At 37.5% G+C, this 21,093-nt stretch overlaps 1 protein-coding gene across 6 annotated transcripts in view; it reads left to right on the top strand.

Annotated features, from left to right (window-relative positions):
- Positions 1 to 21,093, top strand: part of igf2bp2b (insulin-like growth factor 2 mRNA binding protein 2b) — a 50,200-nt gene that overhangs the window by 16,100 nt on the left and 13,007 nt on the right. For 5 of the 6 annotated variants that reach the window (XM_051910701.1, XM_051910388.1, XM_051910547.1 and 2 more), the window contains 3 exons: positions 15,706 to 16,011; positions 17,467 to 17,601; positions 17,813 to 17,935. In XM_051910701.1, coding sequence (XP_051766661.1) covers positions 15,830 to 16,011; positions 17,467 to 17,601; positions 17,813 to 17,935 — 440 coding nt within the window. In that variant the 5' untranslated portion in view covers positions 15,706 to 15,829. Of the gene's footprint in view, positions 1 to 6,581; positions 6,733 to 15,705; positions 16,012 to 17,466; positions 17,602 to 17,812; positions 17,936 to 21,093 lie in introns of those variants that run through there. The other variant, XM_051910622.1, reaches the window with a different exon arrangement.

Genomic DNA, 21,093 nt, shown 5'->3' with positions numbered 1-21,093 from the left:
AAAAATTGTGAAGCTCCATAACATAATATAATCTAAGAATTTCTAACTAGAAATGAATTGCAACAACTGCTATTTGTAACACCTGTCTCAGCTAGCCGGAAATCCTGCTGTGTTGTGTTTTAGAAATAGCTAATGCATTGCGGGTACTCACTTTGTCAAGAATGCTAATTAATGCTGTTTACTCTTAAACACTAATTTCTGTTGTAGAGGACATCAGAATGCTAATACACAGAGCACAACTCATAAATAATTGACTGAGCTATGCAGAATGCTAATGGATTAGCCACTGGGGGCAGAGGGATGCTGCTGTTAAAATAGCGCATGTTGAATGTTAATGTGGCAAGCGATGTCCAGGTGTACCTCTGGAATGTAAAGAGAGTTCTATTTCTGGCTCTTTCGTATTCAATAAAGAAACAGCACCAGGGGTTTTAGAATTAAAACCATGTCGACAGTAAATGATGGTTTAAAGGCAACAATGCCAACACACCAATCTGCTTGACACATGCAGGAACTGGTGAAATCTTAAGTGGATCCAGGCATAAGTAAGTCATAATACTGTAGTTCTATTGGAAAAACCTAGTGAGCAGCATCTCTCCCTACTGACTTCTAGGAAAGCATCCTAACCAACATGGAACTTCATAAGTGAGTTTTCTGGAATTCTCTACATAGGCAGAAGCCCCAAACAGGAGATGTAAATTCAATTTGAAGTTAGCATGTTACTAAACTAATGGTGCTATATTGTAAGTAGCATAAAAATACAGAGCACACACATCTTTTGGGTCAAATAATACATATTTTACACTGACTGAACTACTTTTCAGTAGGGCTGGGATGATACATCGATTCTCTATCAATACAATGAATCTGGATCGATCCTGATATTTTCTCTCTCGAATCGATTCTGAGCTTAGTTTTAACAGCAGATGGCACTAGTTTTTAACCGCACACTCTCAAACCCTCACAAAAAAGACTGCTGGACAGCACTCGTGCGTTCGGCTGAGTCATGTAAATGGTTAAATATACTTGCACCTTGGAAACAGGCAGTGTACGAGTGTTTCCAAAGCACGTATAGTAGTGCCATCTGCTGTTTAAAAACTAAAATCGGAATCGATTCGAGAGAGAATCGCTCCAGATTCTTCGTATCGCGTATCGAGATTCGATGTATTGTCCCAACCCTACTTTTCAATATAAAATGAAATCTAAGGTTATTTAATAAAGACATTTCTCTTGCTTTGTTTGAAATGTTGAATATCTTTTTCACCTAGCTCAGTGCAGTGCAAGGACAGGGCTTGACATTGCAAGCGTTTCACTAGATGTGTGCGAACTGTAAAATGTATTTAGGAGCATGAGTGCGAATAAAACTTAAATACCTTAAATGGTACAACAAATCATTTTAAAAGGTTTTCAGTTTGGTTATGGAAAAAACAGTGATGCAAAAAACAGTGAGTGCATGATGGAACAAGCGAAGGAGACACGTTCACTCTCTGACAGTAGATGGCGCTAATGGAACAGCAGAAATGTAAATAGTGAAATAGAGCTAATGCATGTCGTACCAAAGTATATTCTCTTGAGTTAATTTTACGTCTAATGGCTGATTTATACTTCTGCGTCGGACCTATGCCGGAGCCTCTGCACTGCAGGCTATGCGTCTGTTTTCAATTATATGTCTGCGTTGTTGTCCGCGTCGACGTGCATGCAGACCACTAGGAGGCAGTGTCCCGGTCATGTTGAGGATCAAGGCAAAAGCCGAAGAAGAAGCAGCTTGTCATGTACGTTGTCAGAGAAGCTTACAAATAGAAGCGGCAAATAGGTAACAACTTTTGTTGCAGTTTGACTGTATGTGTCCCCTGAAACAGAGCATTTTTTCATTGATATGGAAGTTGAAAACGCTCGCTCTTGTCCGATTGCTCCACGCCAGTTTTTTGACCTGAGGGAGGGGTTCTAGCAGACCAATCACAGCGCTTGCAGTCTGCGTAGAATTGACGGGAAGTTACATTTTTGAAGAGGTGCACGTCAGGCTACGTCGTAGGCTACGCGTGCTACACACAGCCTACGCCGTAGCTACGGCGTGCACTCGACGCAGAAGTATAAATCAGCCTTAATTGTATTGCCACTTAGTCAGTTGGATTATGTTTCTGTTTCACAAAGTATTTGAATTGTTTTTACGAGGAAAATTGGGTTGTCATTACTTAAGGGTGCATGTTGAAGACAGGTAAAGTATATTTGGTCAAACACAAATTAGATGAGTTCAAAATACTTAGAAGTCTAATGCAAATAGTTGCCATTCTTTTGAGTAAAACCAAGGTGATATTTTTTACAGTGTACATTATTAAAATGAAAAGTTGTATCTGCTAATATTAATCGACTTGAGTGAACATGAACTAACAATGAACAGTTGTATTCTTATTAATTAATGTTAACAAAGAATAATAACTAATGGGACCTTATTGTAAAGTGTTACCCATTGTTCTTTATAGTTCTTTTGCACTTTGATCTGTTTGAAACATATGTTTGCTTTATAATTTTTTTGTGTATTGTTTTATTGTATATTTAAATGTTCAATAAAAAATGATTTTTATTGTAAGAAAAAAGTTATTAAACCTGTTTGGAAGACAACACTTTATTCTAACCTAATTCAATACGTGATAACATAGGCTACCATGATAAAAGTTTCAGCAATTAACATGAAAATTTGATACAGTCACATGCCTATATATACAGTTTAATGTAGGACTATAGATGATTACATAATTATTTAAAACAGTTTGAAGCAAAAATATTTAAAAACCTTGTGTACTTTTTGTATTCTCATTATAATGTCTCTTTATATACCCGTATTAAGCTAAAAGACATTTGAAAAATTTGCATTGCGTCCCTAAAGTTTTTAATGCGCTTCTAAATGTTTCAACTTACAAGCGCATGTGCTCCTTGGGAAAAAAGTAAGCATCAAGCCCTGCTCTGGGATCTCCTTTTCTGCAAAGGATAAATGCAGTGATGCCTTAAAGGATTAGTCCACTTTCACCCCCATGTCATCCAAGATGTTCATGTCTTTCTTTCGTCAGTCGACAAGAAATTAAGGTTTTTGATGAAAACATTCCAGGATTATTCTCCTTATAGTGGACTTCAATGGCCTCCAAACGGTTGAAGGTCAAAATTACAGTTTCAGTGTAATTCCGTAAGTAGAATAGGGAAGGCGTAGGACATACAGCGTAAGCGTTTTGGAGAATACGGAAAGCAGAAGCACGTGCAAGGCGTTAATTTGTGTTTATAAAGCATATACAGTTGTATTTTTTTCGAAAATTCAGTTGGGACTATGTCGCCTTAAAGTCGCAATGAAACTGAAGTAGCAACAGATCTTCTTCTGTATCGTGACATCCGAGTGTAACAGATTAATGAAAAAGAAAATGTAGGGTTGGGACTTGGTTCTGTCCGTTGGTTGTTGATTGGATTTTGAGATGTGGGTGTTACGATATATTGCTTAAAAATTCAGAGTTCAAAATAAATAAATAAAACTCATACATCAATGTCCTACTTTAAAAACAATGTTCCTCAACGTCAAATTGCAAAGGCTTTGCAAATCTTTTCATCTACAGTGCATAACATCATCAAAAGATTCAAACTGGAGAAATCTCTGTGCGTAATGGACAAGGACGAAGACCTTTATTGGATGCCCGTGGTCTTCGGGCCCTCAGGCGACACTGCATCACTCATCAGCATGATTGTGTCAATGACATTACTAAATGGGCCCAGGAATACTTCCAGAAGCCACTGTCGGTAAACACAATCCACCATGCCATCTACAGGTGCCAACTAAAGCTCTATCATGCAAAAAGGAAGCCATATGTGAACATGGTCCAGAAGCGCTGTCGTGTCCTGTGGGCCAAGGCTCATTTAAAATAAACTGTTTCAAATTGGAAAAGTGTTCTATGGTCAGACGAGTCCAAATTTGACATTCTTGCTGGAAATAACGGACGGCGTGTCCTCCGGGCTAAAGAGGAGGGAGACCTTCCAGCGTGTTATCAGCATTCAGTTTAAAAGCCAGCATATCTGATGGTATGAGGGTGCATAAGTGCATACGGTATGGGCAGCTTGCTTGTTTTGGAAGGCACTATGAATGCTGAAAGGTATATAAAGGTTTTAGAGCAACATATGCTCCCCTCCAGACGGCGTCTATTTCAGGGAAGGCCTTGTGTATTTCAGCAGGACAATGCAAAACCACATACTGCAGCTATTACAACAGCATGGCTTTGTCGTAGAAGAGTCCGGGTACTGAATTGGCCTGCCTGCAGTCTAGATCTTTCACTTATAGAGAAAAATACGTCAAAGACGACCTCAAACTCTGCAGCAGATGGAAACCTATATCAGGCAAGAATGGGACCAAATTCCAACACCAAAACTCCAGAGACTCATAACCTCGATGCCCAGACGTCTTCACATTGTTTTGAAAAGAATAGGAGATGCTACACCATGGTAAACATGCCCCCGTCCCAACTATTTTGAGACCTGTAGCAGGCATCAAATTTGAAATGAGCTCATTTTGTGCATAAAATTGTAAAATTTCTCAATTTAAACATTTGTTATGTCATCTATGTTCTATTGTGAATAAAATATTGGCTCATGTAATTTGAAAGTCTTTTAGTTTTCATTTTATTCAAATTAAAAAAACGTCCCAACATTTCCGGAATTCGGGTTGTATATTTTATATGAAGCATAGACTTCATTCAAGCCACAAAACTGAAAACTGCACAATATAGCCTTGGGTGAAGTCAGTACATTCATGTAATTTAATGGAAATCTATGTGAATGGCTCAGCAGGATTTTGAACAGCCTCTGAAGTTGTAGGAGGGCGCTGCTGACAGAAAGCAGAGTGGAGCTGTCGGTGTGCTTATACCAATAAAAAATAATGTATCTGAATTTTAAAGACATGACACTTCCAGTGTGCGACTTGTTTTTACTAATGTCGGAGGATATAATTTATGAATCATAACCCACCAATTTGGCTAGTGAGTTGATATGTGTTACCCAACTTGGTTGATTTTGTCCCACATTTGGCAGGTTGGTGGGTGTTAATTTCAAACCCTGAATAACATGCATTTAGAAAATAGATAGGGTTAGTTTTCATTTCATGTCAGCTTTAAAATGTTGTTTCTATAGGCAGCTCAGTAGGTTTTTAGAACCGAATATGTACAGTATTAATCAAGTAACATTGGAAGGACTAACACAATATTTCTGCTGTCTAAAGCAAGTCTTCCCAAGACATTGGTCAGTTCAAAGTGACATTTAAGTTCAGGCATGACTAGTATAGATCCATCTAATGAGCCAAGGTGAAGGTTCACATGAATCACTCAATGTATTAAGGGGTCAGTAGTGCATTAGCTTTTATCCCAATGGCAGTAGCTTTGACTGAGATTGGCAATGGGACAGAATTGACCCTGTCCACTTCAGTGTGTGCTTTCTAGGGCGTGAGTCAACCGAGACCTTCAGATGTGATTCTGCTAGTCTAGAAGGTTAGTTATTGTATATCTGATAAAGGTGAGGCATCATTTGCTGAGGAGGCAAAATTCTTTTTCTATGCACCAAGGCACTGAGGGAGATTATGCTTAGTGCTTGGCTAGCCCTTTCAATAGAAAATCTTAATTTACTTGGTATACAGTAATGTTGGTATACAACATTGAGACTTATATCTTTCATGCATTCTCCAAATAGCTAATGTTCATTTGCTAGAGCTCATAATACCATATCTTTTGTCCCAGTGGAAAATGCACTTGTTCTCTTTCTTGGCTCTGACTCTTTGCACACTTTCAGGACGCTTATGTGCTTAAGTGATTAAGAGACGAAGTGGGAAATCGGGTTAATTCAGCTTAGAAGTGTCTTTAAACATGTGGGAGCCACTGGCACTTCAGGGTCCCCGGGGCCTCAAGCATATCCTACATCTACCTGCAGGAGTTCAACAGGTTCTAGACTTATTGTTTTGCTTGTGTTGAAAGGGTTATTCCAGAATTTTTTTTTTTTTTTTTTGAGATACAAGAGTTCGGGGCTGTTAAAACATCAACCTCCTGATCAATTAGGGCCTGAGGTCCAGATCACTAAAACTAAAGCGCTCAAATGTGCTGTCTCTGTGTGTTTCCTGAAGCCTTTGTCTTGATGCCTTTGGATTAGCTAGCTTTGAAGATTTCACGTCATAAGTGATGTGTCATGTACAGGCTTTCCCTTGTTCAGTTCCAGAAAAGTTTCAATACAGTTTTCAATACAATATTGCTGTCTTGCCTTTTCTCTGGTCATGGCCCTGATGTGCTTTGACAATGGTTGTACAACTGGTTAGGTTTACCCTGTGACTCATTACAATAGATCAAGTTTTCCTTGCTTCTCACAGACACATGGGTGGAGAGCCTGTCTGGTCATGAAACCTCTATTATGACAAACGTTGATCAGTGACACCAAAACAACGTGGCTGGTGGAGCAACTGTCATGGCACATTGGTGTCTCTTGTCAGAGGTGGTGCCTGGATAGTTGCATTGTTACATTCTTTGAGTGTGTCGCCTCTTACTTTCGCTGTAAAGAGGTGTGTCGCCGGTGCGTATTTAAAATGGTGGAATTGGACAGGAGTCTCAGCATGTCTGCAAAACTGGAAAAGCAGGGTTTTGTGTTAAGGTGATCTCTGGCAGCACTTGTATGTTCAGTTAGCACAGTTAATGTTTGCATCCGTCTCAGCAAAAGTGTGGACAAAGTAAGGTAAATGACTTCATGTTTTAATATCTCAAAGAGTTAATAGTCGAATTTAAATTAAATGTTTATAAGTGAATATTAATAAACAAAGAAAATGGTCAACCTTGTCAGGTAAGTGATCAGTGAAGGGAACAATTTTGGACAGAAATGTATTACTAATTTTAAAATATTTGTTACAACAACTACTATTTCATAATATTATTGAAAGCAACATTGTGAATGGAAAGTGGATTTTAAACATTTGTTAATGTTTTAATATTAGTATTATTAGTCATGTCATTCTAAACCTGTGCAATATTTACACACCCTTAAAAAAACATACAATTTACTGTATGATTGCAAATTCAGTGTCAGTAAATGACTTACTATAACTTATTCTGACAAAAACAAACAGTTAAGTCATTGATCACAATTATTCACATGACAGTTAGTAGTCAAAAATTCATGCTTGTGTCAGTCCTATGCAGTTTTGTATTGTGTATGTTATGTTTTGAAAAGGATGAATTATGGCTAAAGGGAGGAACTGTAAAAATTTAAACCTAAAACAAAATGTCATCAAGTAACCTAAAAAATGTGCCATTCAAAGTGTTGGGTCTGTAAGATTTTTGAAAAAGTTTCTTATGTTCACCAAAGCTTCATTAATTTGACCAAAAATACAGTGAGATATTTTTACAATGTAAAATAACTGTTTTCTATTTTAATATAATTTAATCATTTAAATCTCATTTATTCTTGTAATGGCGAAGCTGAATTTTCAGCAGTCTTCAGTGTCATATGATCATTCAGAATTCACTCTAATATGCTGATTTGTTGTAAGAAATACATATTATTATTATCATTGTTGAAAACAGCATAATATTTTTGTGGAACATGTTACATTTTTTATTTTTATTAGTTATTTGATGAATATACATTTCAAAAGAACATTATAGAAGAAATAGACCACACTTTATAGTATGAAGTGTGATGTGACCCAAACAAGTTGAGTCGAAGGTGATGTCAGAACAGTAACTGACACTCATCTGACTGTTAGTTGAGGTGATGATGTAGCCCTAGTGAACTTCTTATAGCTGGTGATGTCATTTGGCCCACAAGTGCTGTTATGTCACCCTGTTACAATCACTGGTGGTGATTGATAGTGAGTCTTGTTGTTTATTCTTGTGACCCTGCTTCAACTGATTGGCACACCCACCCCTACTTTGAACAAGTCTGTGTGAATGTGTAACTTGGCTCATCCCTTTTGATTAAAGTGAATCTCACTTAATGTCCAGGCTTTTAACAAAGCTTTCAGTTATTGCTCTTGTTTTAGGAGTGGTAATTCAGACTGCAGAAGTGCAGCTGGTTATTGTCCCGCTCACGTGTTGCTTGTTGTTGGCTTTGCGTCCTTTTAGACTAGAGTGTCCATCTGTTGGAAATGTAGAGTGCACTGCGTTAAGCATTAAGATGGCTTGTCAAATTAAAAGTAGGCTACTCCAACTTTTAAAAACGCATCTTGAGAGACCTGCACTTTGTTGCACCCTGTGTCAACTTGAATTACTCATTCTGTGCTTCTTATCATGAAATACGGGTTTTATAATATTATCGGAAAGAAAATGCTTAGAAAAACAGAAAGCAGACAGAAAATAAAGCATACATTAACTACAATGTCAACATTTATTAATATTTTTTTGGTTGTCCCTTGTTTTTGAGCAGCCATTCTCCTGGGTATTGACTCACTAAACTTTGCGCATGTGTTAGTGTTGGGCGATGTTCTCCATTTTCTCCAGCCTGTGAGATCGCCAATACAAGATATTATCGTGCGCGCGTGGGTGGGGCAAGAGAAAGAGACTCTATGCATATGTCATAGTCACAACTATTCAGTGTTTTCAGCCATGTAATGTTTATTTTATGTTTCAGACATTTAAATATACATAATGTATATTCAGGGGCACTGCTAAGGGGGGGGGGAGTTAGGACGATTCTAAAGGCCCACACACTTTTGGGGCCCCCAGAGATCGGTTTTATTAGTAGTAACAGTACTAGTAGTAATGTAATAGAAATTATAAATGTATAATCTACCAAAGAGTTACAAATAAAACAAAATTACGGCTTATTTCTTGCTTATTTCCGCCCCATTCACTGCATGGTTCCGTCCCATCCTACATAGCGTCACTGAGTGAGATCAGATGGTAAACTGTCAAAGTAGAGATGTCTTTGAGTTCGACGAAGAACAATGTGTCTACACCAGACGCAAGTGGAGCGACGCGTCAAAAGACAATAGAGCCCATTATAATCAGTGATATTGTCTACACTGGATGCGGCACGATACGATGTGACAGTGGTCATGTCTGGTGTAGACACGGTATAAGTCCGGTCATCAAAAATGAAAAGAGAGGTTACAGAGGGCAGAGAGAGAAAACGGGCCAACAATTACTCGCCCAGTTCTTCGAAAAGAAAGGTATATGTTTATTCGCGGAGCTTCCTTTGCTGTAATGTTAGCACTTGTTGCATAGCCAACCACTACCTGAAAGTCAATTCAGTATTCAATAGGTTACGTTTTTCACCACTGAAAATGAAAAGAATGTAATTTTGGTCCATTTGGCATTTAAGTCACTTGCAGGTTAAACAAAAGACCATTTTCTAATTTTTGTTGTGTTTAATTGATTGTTAATATCACTGTTGCAGTGTATTGCATATTGCACTCTGTTTATAGCCTATATGTTTGTGTTTAATATAATGTATGTTTAATCATTGTTTAAGAATGTTGCATTTTCTATTAATATTTGATTACTGTACTGTATTTGTATATTACATTTGCATAATAAATCATCTCCTAGCTACAGCCATGGTAGGCCTCTGACTAAATACTGATACCTAGTGGTCAAAAGCAATAGCAAAAGTAATAGGTCAGTATTATTAAATTGCAGACAAAGATTTTGGATAACTAGGTTGGCTTGTATGTTTGGTGCGGAATGGGTGCGGTAAGGCCCCAACCTCATATTCTTTCATAGAGCCCAAAATTGCTAGCGGCGCCCCTGTGTATATTTTATATTTTATTTTATGTTTCAGACATTTAAATACACACACACACACACACACACACACACACACAAACACACACACACATATGAAACATAAATATATGAAAATTACACAAAAGTGCAGTCTTCTTACAAAAAGTTTGTTCAAAAAGAACAAAAAACTTTGAAGAACAAAGAAACGCATGAAGAACAACAGATCTATTGCAAACTTTGCAGTCTGGAGCTAGCAGCATGAAAAATAAAACTTTTATTTAAATCGTGAATTGGTTATATAAACAGGACGTGAACAAAGAGCACTCCCCTTTATAATCACTGAAGCTGTCAATCACTTCAGCCCTAGTTTGGCCACAGCAGGTCTCTCAGCCTGAGCCCACAGGTAGTCAAAGACCCCTGGACATTGGCCCAGTTCATTATCAATTCTTGCAATGTATACTAACTGAATTGATGTATACTGTCAGCATCTCTCTCTGTGTGTGTGTGCTATGAAGCTGGTCTTTTGCCAGGCTGCTGGTGGACTTGGTCGTGATATTCTATATATTAAGTCGTCATTTGTGGATAAAAATGTCCTGAAGTCATAAAGAAGCAGTCACACCCCATCCAGCATTGTGGAGAACACTTTCACGTAGCTGATGTTGCATTTGTAGCATTACGAACACATTGTGAATAAACGGACATCAGCTGAGAGATGCTGAGAATGTTTGCTCCGGGACTTATGCCTGACTGAACACTTGGCTTCAAACAATAGTAACTGTGTTCCTAGCAGCTGATAAAAGTGAATGTGTGCGTGTGTGTGTTGGACCAGTCGCCAGGTCTTGCCAGCTGGTGTTTAACCCCATCTTCAACTTCTCTCATATGGCTAACACACACTTTCAAACAACCCTTTAAGCCATAAATCTTCCGCCCTGTATCATCAAATGTTACTAGTCACAATGGATCAATCAAACAGTCATCAGAGTTTAGATGGCAGCCGTAAAAGGTGGTTTTGACGGTCTGCTGTCTCTTGTTTTATGTATATTAATATGTATGTGTGTGCTGGAAGAAGTATTTTGGGGTTTGGATGATTTCTGGTCTCCAGGGATCTTATTTTGTAGCTTTGATCTTAGGGAGGTCTGCCCCCAACGGGTGGGTATGTGTGTGTTGCGAGTTGTCTGATTTACTATTTCCTGTCATAGGGCGACAGACCGGCGCTCAGTAATTGTACGAGCATTTGTAGTAAGCAGGGTTGTGCACCATTCAGACTTGATACTATGCTAATTCAGTTCTAGTTCATTTCCTGGATTTATTTTGAGGTAGCTTAAAGGACGTAGAATTTGAGAAAATACCATTTAAATGGAATGACATATTGGGAATGACAGAATGAGTGTGTATCTAATTTCATTACATTTTATTTTTCTATATAAATTGCACATATACAAGTTATCACACAGCTTATAGTATGCTACCTATGAAACGTATTTAATTTATATATACTTTACAGTACAAATGTTTGAAGTAAGTCTTTTTTTGAAAGAAATTAATACTTTTATTCAGCAAGGAAGCACTAAATTGATCAAAAGTGAAAGTAAAGTCATTCATAATGTGACAGATTTCTATTTCAAATAAATGCTGTTCTTTTTCTTTGATCAAACTTTCATCAAAGAATCTTTAAAAACAAAACTGTTTATTGTGTGTGTGTGTGTGTGTGTGTGTGTGTATACACACACACACACACAGTATAAATGGAAATTCAAGGAAGTAAAATAATTTCTTTCTTTCTCAAAACAAAGTTCACACACACGTGCACGCACGCACGCACACGCACACACACACACACACACACACACACACACACACACACACACACACACACACAACCATTGTTTCTGTCCAACTACACATGGTTGATATATTTTTCTTTCGTGCTGTGTAATACTGTATTCACAACCACAAATGCTTACAGTAAAAAATAAATAGTTTGGTTTCAATCTTGCTTTCGTGTTTACCGTGAATTTTTCAACATCTCTCTGCCAATTACTTTCAATCTTGTACAGAAATGTACATAGGAGCTCACAAAAGAAGAGCTTTAGGTTTTGAATAACTGTGTGTATATTATATATCCAAAAATAGAATATTATTGTAAAGGTGTTTGCAACGTAAGACAAATGTTTGCAGTGCTTCATTTTGCAAGAGATGTGAGGCATTTTGTGTGTGCAATTCTTGGATTTGTGTGTAAAGTTTTGAAAAAAGAGGCAAAGTTTTGAAAATGTGTGTAAGCAGTTGAAAAAAACTGTAATTCTGCTGTAAATTCTGCTGTAAATTCTGCTGGGGGCAGTCGTGGCCTAATGGATAGAGAGTCAGACTTGTAACCCAAAGGTCATGTGTTCGAGTCTCAGGTCCAGCAGGGATTGTCGGTGAGGGGAGTAAATGTCCAGTGCTCTCTCCACCCTCAATACCATGACTGAGGTGAGAACCTTGAGCAAGGCACCGTACCCCCAACTGCTCCGGGTGTGTGTTCACTGTGTGCGTGTTCACTGCTGTGTGTGTGCACTTGGATGGGTTAAATGCAGAGCACAAATTCCGAGTATGGGTCACCATACTTGGCCACATGTCACTTCACTTCACTTCATTTCACTAAAGCAGCGCCAATAGTGTCATTATATAGCTCAGGTCAGTTCAGTATTGATTCAGTTCAGTTCCATACCTGTGTAAAATTCATCAGTTGTTCATATACAGTGTATTTGTGCATATACATGTGTATATGCACAGTTCAATGGATGAACGTCAGTTCTTAAATTCAGAATTTTGCCCAACCCTAGTAGTGAGATGGTTATCACAGCAACAGGTTATGCGAAATGTGAGAAATCTAGGCTACATGTTTTTTTTGTTTGTTTTTTTTTTTTAGAATAATGATGGAATTCATGTGTGTGTGCGATGGAGTTTGGAATTCATCCTTACTAGCCTTACTCTTGTTTTCTTAATCCATTCATTACACTTACAGACAGTGTCCTGTACACATCACTGCACTCTGAACAAGCAAAAGACACAAGATAGTTGTGTTTTACATTTTTTCACATCTGTGTGTTTGGCGTGTATGTGACTAATCATTTGATGTTTGTGTGTAGAGTTACTACACAAAAATGCCATTATTAGAATAGTTAAAATAGTTTTGAATGAAGTGTTTTCTTTTGAAAGATATGTGTGACGTTTTGCATGTTGTGTGCGTGTTTTGTGGTTTGTGTGTAGAGTTTTGAGAAATGGAGTCATAGTTTCAAAACCTGTGTGTAAGCATTTTTTAAAAACTGGGATTATTTTTCTAATGAAAGTGTGCATTTCTTATCTTTGTGATTTTAAAATAATTGAAGGAAACAAACTATATATGGTTAGTTATGGAATATTTTGAACAATTGAAATCAAAGCACACATTGAAATGAAAACGTCTTATAAAAAAGTCACATTTCAGTTTTAATGTAAAAAGCAATTTTCCTAAAAAAGTAGAAAATAAATAACTTGCATTTTTGCAAACAAAATAAATTATTTTAAATATTATAGCTTTATAGATGTGAATCTGATTCATGATCGCTGTTGCATGTGATCTTCCTCTCAGTGATCTTGTCCTGTCACTCTATGTGCACAAGTATTTACTCTAGGTTCTTACTACGAAACACTAGCATGTTTACCTTTTCAGGTTTCAGACAGGATCTGAGGCATGTAATAATGTAGTTTCTTCCTGAACTGAAAGCAGTGTTTGCTGAAGTGACAAAGTATACAGTTAAAGGAGTTGCCTCACTTCCTTTGAAAAAAACTTTCGAATGACCTTTTTGGCTTTTCATTCATTCATGCTTCATTTTAAGTATACTAAGCATACTTCATACTACATAATACATAATATCAGATTAATAACATTTATAGAGCATTTTTGTTTTATTTATACTCTGACTCAATGTAGCGTTTAGTAGATAGGCTATTGCCAAAACTCAATATAAATATAATATAATGTTTTGTAAGTTGGGATAGTGTGTAGAATTTTTGTAATAAAGAACTGGTTGTTTAATAAGTGCTGTACAGTGTTTCCTTTATGCTTTACTTTAAAAACTAAGACTATAAAAGGTAATATTTTATGTATTTGAGGTCTAAATTGTGGGAACGGTGAAGAGACAGAGGGCAAACAGTTTGCAGTTTAGCTTAGTATTGCCATCTAGTCAGCCAATTGTCTTAAATAGCCTCCATAACACTTCATCTTTTTTAACACAAGATTTTGACCAAATGTTGATTTTGATGAAATATTGCAACAAAATGTTTTGTTTTTTTTCATGAAAAATTAGTTTTGGACATATAAGGTAATAAAAAATAAATTAAAAAATCCCTTAAAGTAACTACAAAATGAGCATGTAAAGCAAATATCTTTTTAAAAAATTCCATGCGGATCATGCCCCCGCCCCACGCAATGTTCTTACCTTTCCCCCCCTTACCTGTTTGCATCCCTGTTTGTTGCAAAACTTGTGTTGGGCTAATGAAATTCTTCTGCTGTGTGACTGTGTGACTGTGTTGACGTTATTTGAATTGCAATACCTCTTCTTGTCATTTCAATTCAAATTCCGAGGCAGTCTGCAGGGTGTGGCCAGTTCAATAGATAAACGTCAGTTCTTAAATTCAGAATTTTGCCCAACCCTAGTAGTGAGATGGCTATCACAGCAACAGGTTATGCGAAATGTGAGAAATCTAGGCTACATGTTTTTTTTGTTTTTTTTTAGGATAATGATGGAATTCATGCGTGTGTGTGTGATGGAGTTTGGAATTCATCCTTACTACCCTTACTCTTGTTTTCTTAATCCATTCATTACACTTACAGACAGTGGTGTAACTTTGTTTTAAAAAAAATGGCTGGGACAAGAGTGTGTGTGTGGGGTGGGGGTGGAGATTGCTGGTTAAACCAGAAATGTACAATAATACATGCTCAGAAAAATAACATTATGATGTCCATAAATCAATTTCAGTTGAGTATAATTTGACATAGAACTCATGTTTAATGTCCTTAAGTCTACTATAATACAATATATTGTTAGTCTCCAGAGTATTTACATTAGTGAATAAATACGTAGATCCACATTAAAAATTTTTACGTCCTAATGGACTGGTGGATAAAATATTTTTTTAGCGTGCCAGAGGTTCTGGGTTCTAATCTGCCGTCGTATAGTTTATTATTTCTTTTTTTCTTATTAAAACCAAAGATGTTCATCAGTATCAAGAGCAGGGACACATTTGTGTGCATTTTGTTTTGTGATTTTCTTTTGTATTAGGTACATCCATGCTGCAAGATGTTCCAAAAAGTGGTGGGGACAATATTGACCCTCGCAAAAAGTGGTGGGGACATGTCCCACCCACAAATTACACCTATGCACTGATCTAATAAACTGATACACATCTGACATATTTACATTCACAAGATATAATTGACTGCGTTTATGTAAACCTTGTGTGTAACTGACAGTTTTAGCGCATTAAAATGCAAAAAAGAACTTAGTGCAGTACTCATGCGCTGTTTGACAGGCTTTTAGTGTGTGCGCGCTTCGGGTGTGCATGCTCAGAAAGGCTCATGTCAGAACAGTGTGAGAATAAACATTTAACTGGCAAGGCTTTAAAATGCATGTGAACTTTCTTGATGGCAAGGAACTGGAATGCCACGTGAGTGTAACTCTGCCACTGCAGTGCTAAACGTGATGTGAATGTACGCCGCGTTGTACAGTATGTTGGGATGGTGCCTCCAGAACTGCAACTGATATAATGTGTGCTGTAGCACAATGCTACAGTCTTTCTTCAAAGGCAGATCTCGAAGACATTTTGATCAATCGCGATCTAAAATCATGATATCGCACACCCCTAGCCAGTGTAACTAATTATTTGCTGTTTGGGGTCTGTGTAAAGTATGTCATGTTCTAGTGATTGATCTCTCTTTCTCTCTTGCTCTCCCATTTATCTCCAGGGCTGTTGAGAAGTTGACAGGCCACGGTTTTGACAATCACTCCTTCAGTGTGTCGTACATACTGGACGAGGAGGCAGGAAGGGACGGGGGTGGAAGACCCCAGGTCCCGCGAGGGGCATCTAAAATGGGGACAGGAAGTCGGGAGCAGGAGTTTGGTCAGCCAGGGGCCATGGGAGGGCCCCAGGGACCCAGGCAGCGTCAGCAAGAACTGCCTCTAAGAATCCTAGTACCCACACAGTTTGTGGGAGCCATCATTGGAAAAGAGGGACTCACCATAAAGAATATCACAAAGCAGACACAATCCAAGTAAGAAATCTTGATATTTTTTCAGTCTGTACTTGTCTAATTAGTAATAGCTATTATAGTATACGGATACACCGATATGACATTTCTGAGCCAATAATCAACACCTTGGTATGGCTGAAACAAAAAATCAGTTTTACTTTTTGCATTTTAATCCTTTTAACTGCAGCTATTTAATTAATAATCACTCACATAATATTTTTAAAATCTTAGAATTTGGATATTGTAATAGTGGTTGGCCAATATATCATTAAGGCAGATATTTGGCATTTTTAATTATCAAAACTTTGGCTGATAATAGTATGAAACAGGACTTTTATTATGCTGAGAACCCCGCACCTGAGCTCAGACTATCTTTGTTTAATAGTTCTGTTTAATAATTGAACGGCAAGTGCTTAATTTAGGCTAAGCCTTTAAATATCTAAAGAACATTAACAGGAATGCCACAAACCTCACAGACGTTGGCATATCCAGCTCTTCTAATGTGCATAGCCTTCTCTAAGTGACATGATGTGAAGGCCGACAATGGTAACCCATACTCGGAACTTGTCCTCTGCATTTAACCCATCCAAGTTAGTGCACACACATTAGAAGCAGTGAGTAGTGAACACACACACACACACACACACACACACACACACACAGACACACACACTGCAAACCATGGACACACACACCTGGAGCAGTGGGAAGCCATTTTTGCCGTGGTGCCTGGGGAACTGTATAACTCTGTACAAAGGTGCTAGGGATGCACTGATACCACGTTTTCCAGAACGAGGCCAATACTGATACTTTTATTTTGATACTCACCGATACTGTAATATCCGACCAAACTACAAACTTTACAGCGATGTCTGTAAAAAAGGAATGTGCTCGATAAGCTCTGCAATTCAACAACATCATGTCAACAGATGAGGTAATTAAAATTACACTGACATGATAGTTTGATTATATTGAGTATAGGCCTATTTGAAACTTTTCTTTCTATGACACATTGAAATTACAGTACAGAATAGCTCTTTTGGCATTATCCTGAACATAAAAATTAATTTAATGTGTCATAGAACTGAAAAGTGGCTCTCGTGAGCACGTGTTAACTGTCACATCCTTTTGATTTTCCCGGCAAAAACATCCTGAGTCATTCACATAAAAATCAGTCTAGTCAGAGAAGGTCTCGTTTTAAGTTTCATTACAAGCTGTTCACATATTGGCAATAAAAATGTGATTAATAAATGAACTATACTTACATATAGCCCCTTTAATAGTAATAAGTTAATTTCTCTAGTAATTGGCAAATGGCTTTCCATATGTTGAGCACCTCTAATCATGAACAGTGCACCGCCATTCTTATTTCTGAGATAAACTGTTCTCTTTATCTGTTTTGCTCAAACCATCTTCATTAGCATGTGACAATGTAGTTCAAAAGTGATAAAGGTCATCCTTCGCTTTCTGTTTCAGGGTAGATATCCATCGTAAAGAGAATGCTGGGGCGACTGAGAAGGCCATCACTATCCACTCATCTAAAGAGGGCTGTTCACAAGCCTGCAGGATGATCCTGGAACTCATGGAGAAAGAGGCTAATGACACCAAGATGTCAGTATTTCATCTGACTGTAGGGCATATTTAAGTTTTACATGCTTCATTCACTTTGGGATTGTTTCTTTTAAGACAAATAATTTAAAACCATGTTTATACAGTATGTAAAGAAGCAAAATGACCTCATGTTTTAAATTTAAGTACAAAAACTGCACCAGTTCAAAATATAAATAATAAAACAATATTGTGTACTTTCTCTCTGTGTCAGTGTTGAGGAGGTTCCTCTGAAGATCTTGGCCCACAATAGCCTTGTTGGGAGACTCATAGGGAAGGAGGGCAGGAACCTGAAGAAGATAGAGCAAGATACAGGGACCAAGATCACCATCTCTGCGTAAGTGTGCTCTACATCAATTAAAATTTGGTTTTAATTTCTCTTAGTTTTTCCTGCCATTTAAACCATTTAGCCAAAATCCTGTGTTATAAAGGATGAAGTGCTATACACAGGCTGTACTGGCTATGATTAGAGGGCAAATACCAGACCGACACTCTTTTAGGCTCCTCAAATACATAAAACATTAGCCTTTAAAAACATTATGTTTTTTGAATAATGAAAACGCTGTACTTATTCAAAGAACCAGTTTTCTTTTAACCCTTGCAATGCATACAAGCAAAGACAATATCCAAAATGTGTGCAGCACCTCATTCAGGATTGAAGCGGGTGGAGCTACTGTGAGGTTTTGCCGACAGTTTGAGGATCCACTAGAGTTACGAGGTTTAGTCACAGGCTCTAGTATAAAGCTATTTAGTATGAAGTTCTATTCAAGCTCTGGTATAAAGTATAGGCAAAAAATAAATAATGTTATTAACCGGTATTTTTTCTAATCAAACTGTTTTCGGAACTGTAATGTTCTACCTTTAGTATTTTCAACCCTCCCAAAATGGTTTTAAGCTAGCTATTTAAATCTTTTGCTGTAGTGTGTCAGTAGGAAATATCCGTTTACATTCCAAACATTCCTTTTGCCATTAATTGTAATAATCCAGTGAGATTTTTGTATGCAAAAGGAGCCTGACAACAGCTGGTATGCTCCACACAGAGATCTGGGCTGGGTTTCCCGAAACCTTTCTAACTCTATGTCGTTCTTAAATTATACCTTAAGCTGTACCTTAACGTTAATATGTGTTTCCCGAAACGTTCTTAGTTAAGTATAAATTCTGTAAGTCATTCGTTTGTAAGGTTGGTCTGGACCATTCTTAGCTATACCTTATCACTGTTGACAGTCTATACGAATATAATTCTGAAGTTACACCCAGTGTTCAATTGATAGTTTTCACGTGACGTCGCGCCCTGAGGGGAACGCCACCCTGGCGGGCAAAACAAGGCTTTCTTCCATTGACGGCCAGTCATTTTTACCAGGTTTGTAGTAAGATCTAACGTAGTAAGACAGTGATATTAAAAGACCAAATTCAATATATACCTTATTGATTATGCATACTTTGTACAGGCAAACAAATGAACACAGAATATTAATGCAACACAAGGTTTCTCGTTAAGCGTTTTTTCCATCTAAAACCATTATAAAGAAAACGCGTTGCGTTCATATTCTGGGCTCATCTGCTCGTCTGCATATAGTATGCATCATCAAAAAGGGTTAAACTGAATCTGATCTTTTAATATCACTGTTTTAGTACATTAAGGCACTTTAAGGGTGGGTTGCACTAAGGATTCTTTAGCCTGGCGTCGGTTCACCCTGCTTGATCAGCCCTTTAATTCTAACGGTCTGTCTGTGTAGTTAATCTGTGTTTAAAATTAAGTGGTGCAACACAACTCGATTTAAAATAAAACCCAGATCAACAAATTCTTGATTAGTGTTAAACTTTGCTTAATTTAATCCTTACTGGTACAACCCACCCTCGTGTTTTTCACGTTAGCTTTATAAAAAAATGGTCCCGCTGTTTTTAGTGATTGAAATCACTGCAGGTGCTGTATATGGATCACAAGCGCCCAAAACTTGCATCTTGTTCACATATTTTTGTTTTTAAGATGGAAAACTGACAGGCTTGTGCTGCAGTTACACAGCTGTTTTGCCCTCCAGGGCTCCACGACAGTCACGTAACTGAAAACTATGAATTAGGATAAACAGCAAAGAATAAAATGCAAAGATTCACTGCTAAATTCAAATGTGCTTTGGCGCTGAGCCAGAGAGACACATGCTTCGCGCTTGTCATATATCACAACTATTTATAGTTTTCAACCACATCATGTTTATTTTAGGTTTTAGACATTCAAATACACATTCGAATGAAGTACTAGTACCCCTTTCAGTTATATTATATAATTTGATGAAGTGTTTTATTCATATCAGATACACAATTGTGTATGAAACAAAGTTTACTCTATTCTTCTCCAAGCTCACCGGCCACATACTTTTATGTGTTTCAGGGAAAAATTGCTAAATCTGACAGCTCTGAATTGCGGTGCAAACTGATCGAGCGACAAACACATTCACTTCCACATATTTTACAATCGGAATATATAAAATTCATGATATAGTTAACAAGTTTGTGAATATTTTGAACAAAAAAGGAAAAACTGCATAAACACGATACCAACATATCTGGCAGCTGCATGACGCATCTCAAAGGAATTAATACGTTATAAAATAATGTTCTAAAATAACGGTTGCCTTAAACTCACGCTGGGGGCTCAGCTAGAATATAGAGCCCTCAGAATATAGATAAATTACAATATAGATTTAGTTTGGATTATTTTATAAGATCCCTTGAGTCCTGATAAATGCAATTTCTACTTCTGAAGTGATTATTTTATAAAGACCACCACGTTCTCACATAACAGTGAAGCAGCCCCTGTATAGAGTGAATGATCGATTCTCGAGCCATCAATATCAGCACCACAGCCATGGACAGCACCCAGCAACGTCGCACTTAAGACAGGTTGATTCTAAGCCTAGAAAAGGTATATCTTCAGTTAAGGTCTACCTTTAGAGTCTTCGTAGCAAGCTAAGAGACAACGTTATCGGGAAATCCAGCCCTGATCTCACCACCATCGAGTCTGTCTGGGATTACATGAAGAAACAGAAAAAACTGAGACAGACTAAATACAGAAGAGCTGTGTCAATGTCTCTAAGATGCTTGAAGAAACCTTTAAACCTTTAAAAAAATCTGGCTACGTCTGACTACCAAATAATTTCACTAAAAAATTATATAAACGGAAAGATTTTTTAAATCGAAAAACCTGCAATGAAAAACACCTGTAATGCTGTTGAAACATTGAAAAATATAACAGTAAGAGAGAATAATAGATCAGAACATAACTTTTAATTTAAATAAACAAAAAATGTAAATATTTCAGTGATGCTGCTTGTATGAACAATATATAATCAGATTCTTGTACATCTTGCTGGAATACGGCAGTGGAGTGGCGCATTCACAATAGCAGCTTAAAGAGGTTTGCTGAAGAGGTGCGTTTCTGTGGCGAGGAACTTCTGTGTCGGCCTTGTTCAGACAGTGCAAAGTCAATGGTCTAAAGAA

The sequence above is a fragment of the Ctenopharyngodon idella genome, chromosome 1 (assembly GCF_019924925.1).
Source record: "Ctenopharyngodon idella isolate HZGC_01 chromosome 1, HZGC01, whole genome shotgun sequence".
Classification (NCBI taxonomy): Eukaryota; Metazoa; Chordata; class Actinopteri; order Cypriniformes; family Xenocyprididae; genus Ctenopharyngodon; species Ctenopharyngodon idella.
Note: the sequence above shows the minus strand (reverse complement) of the source record. Positions and strands in the feature narration are given on the sequence as shown.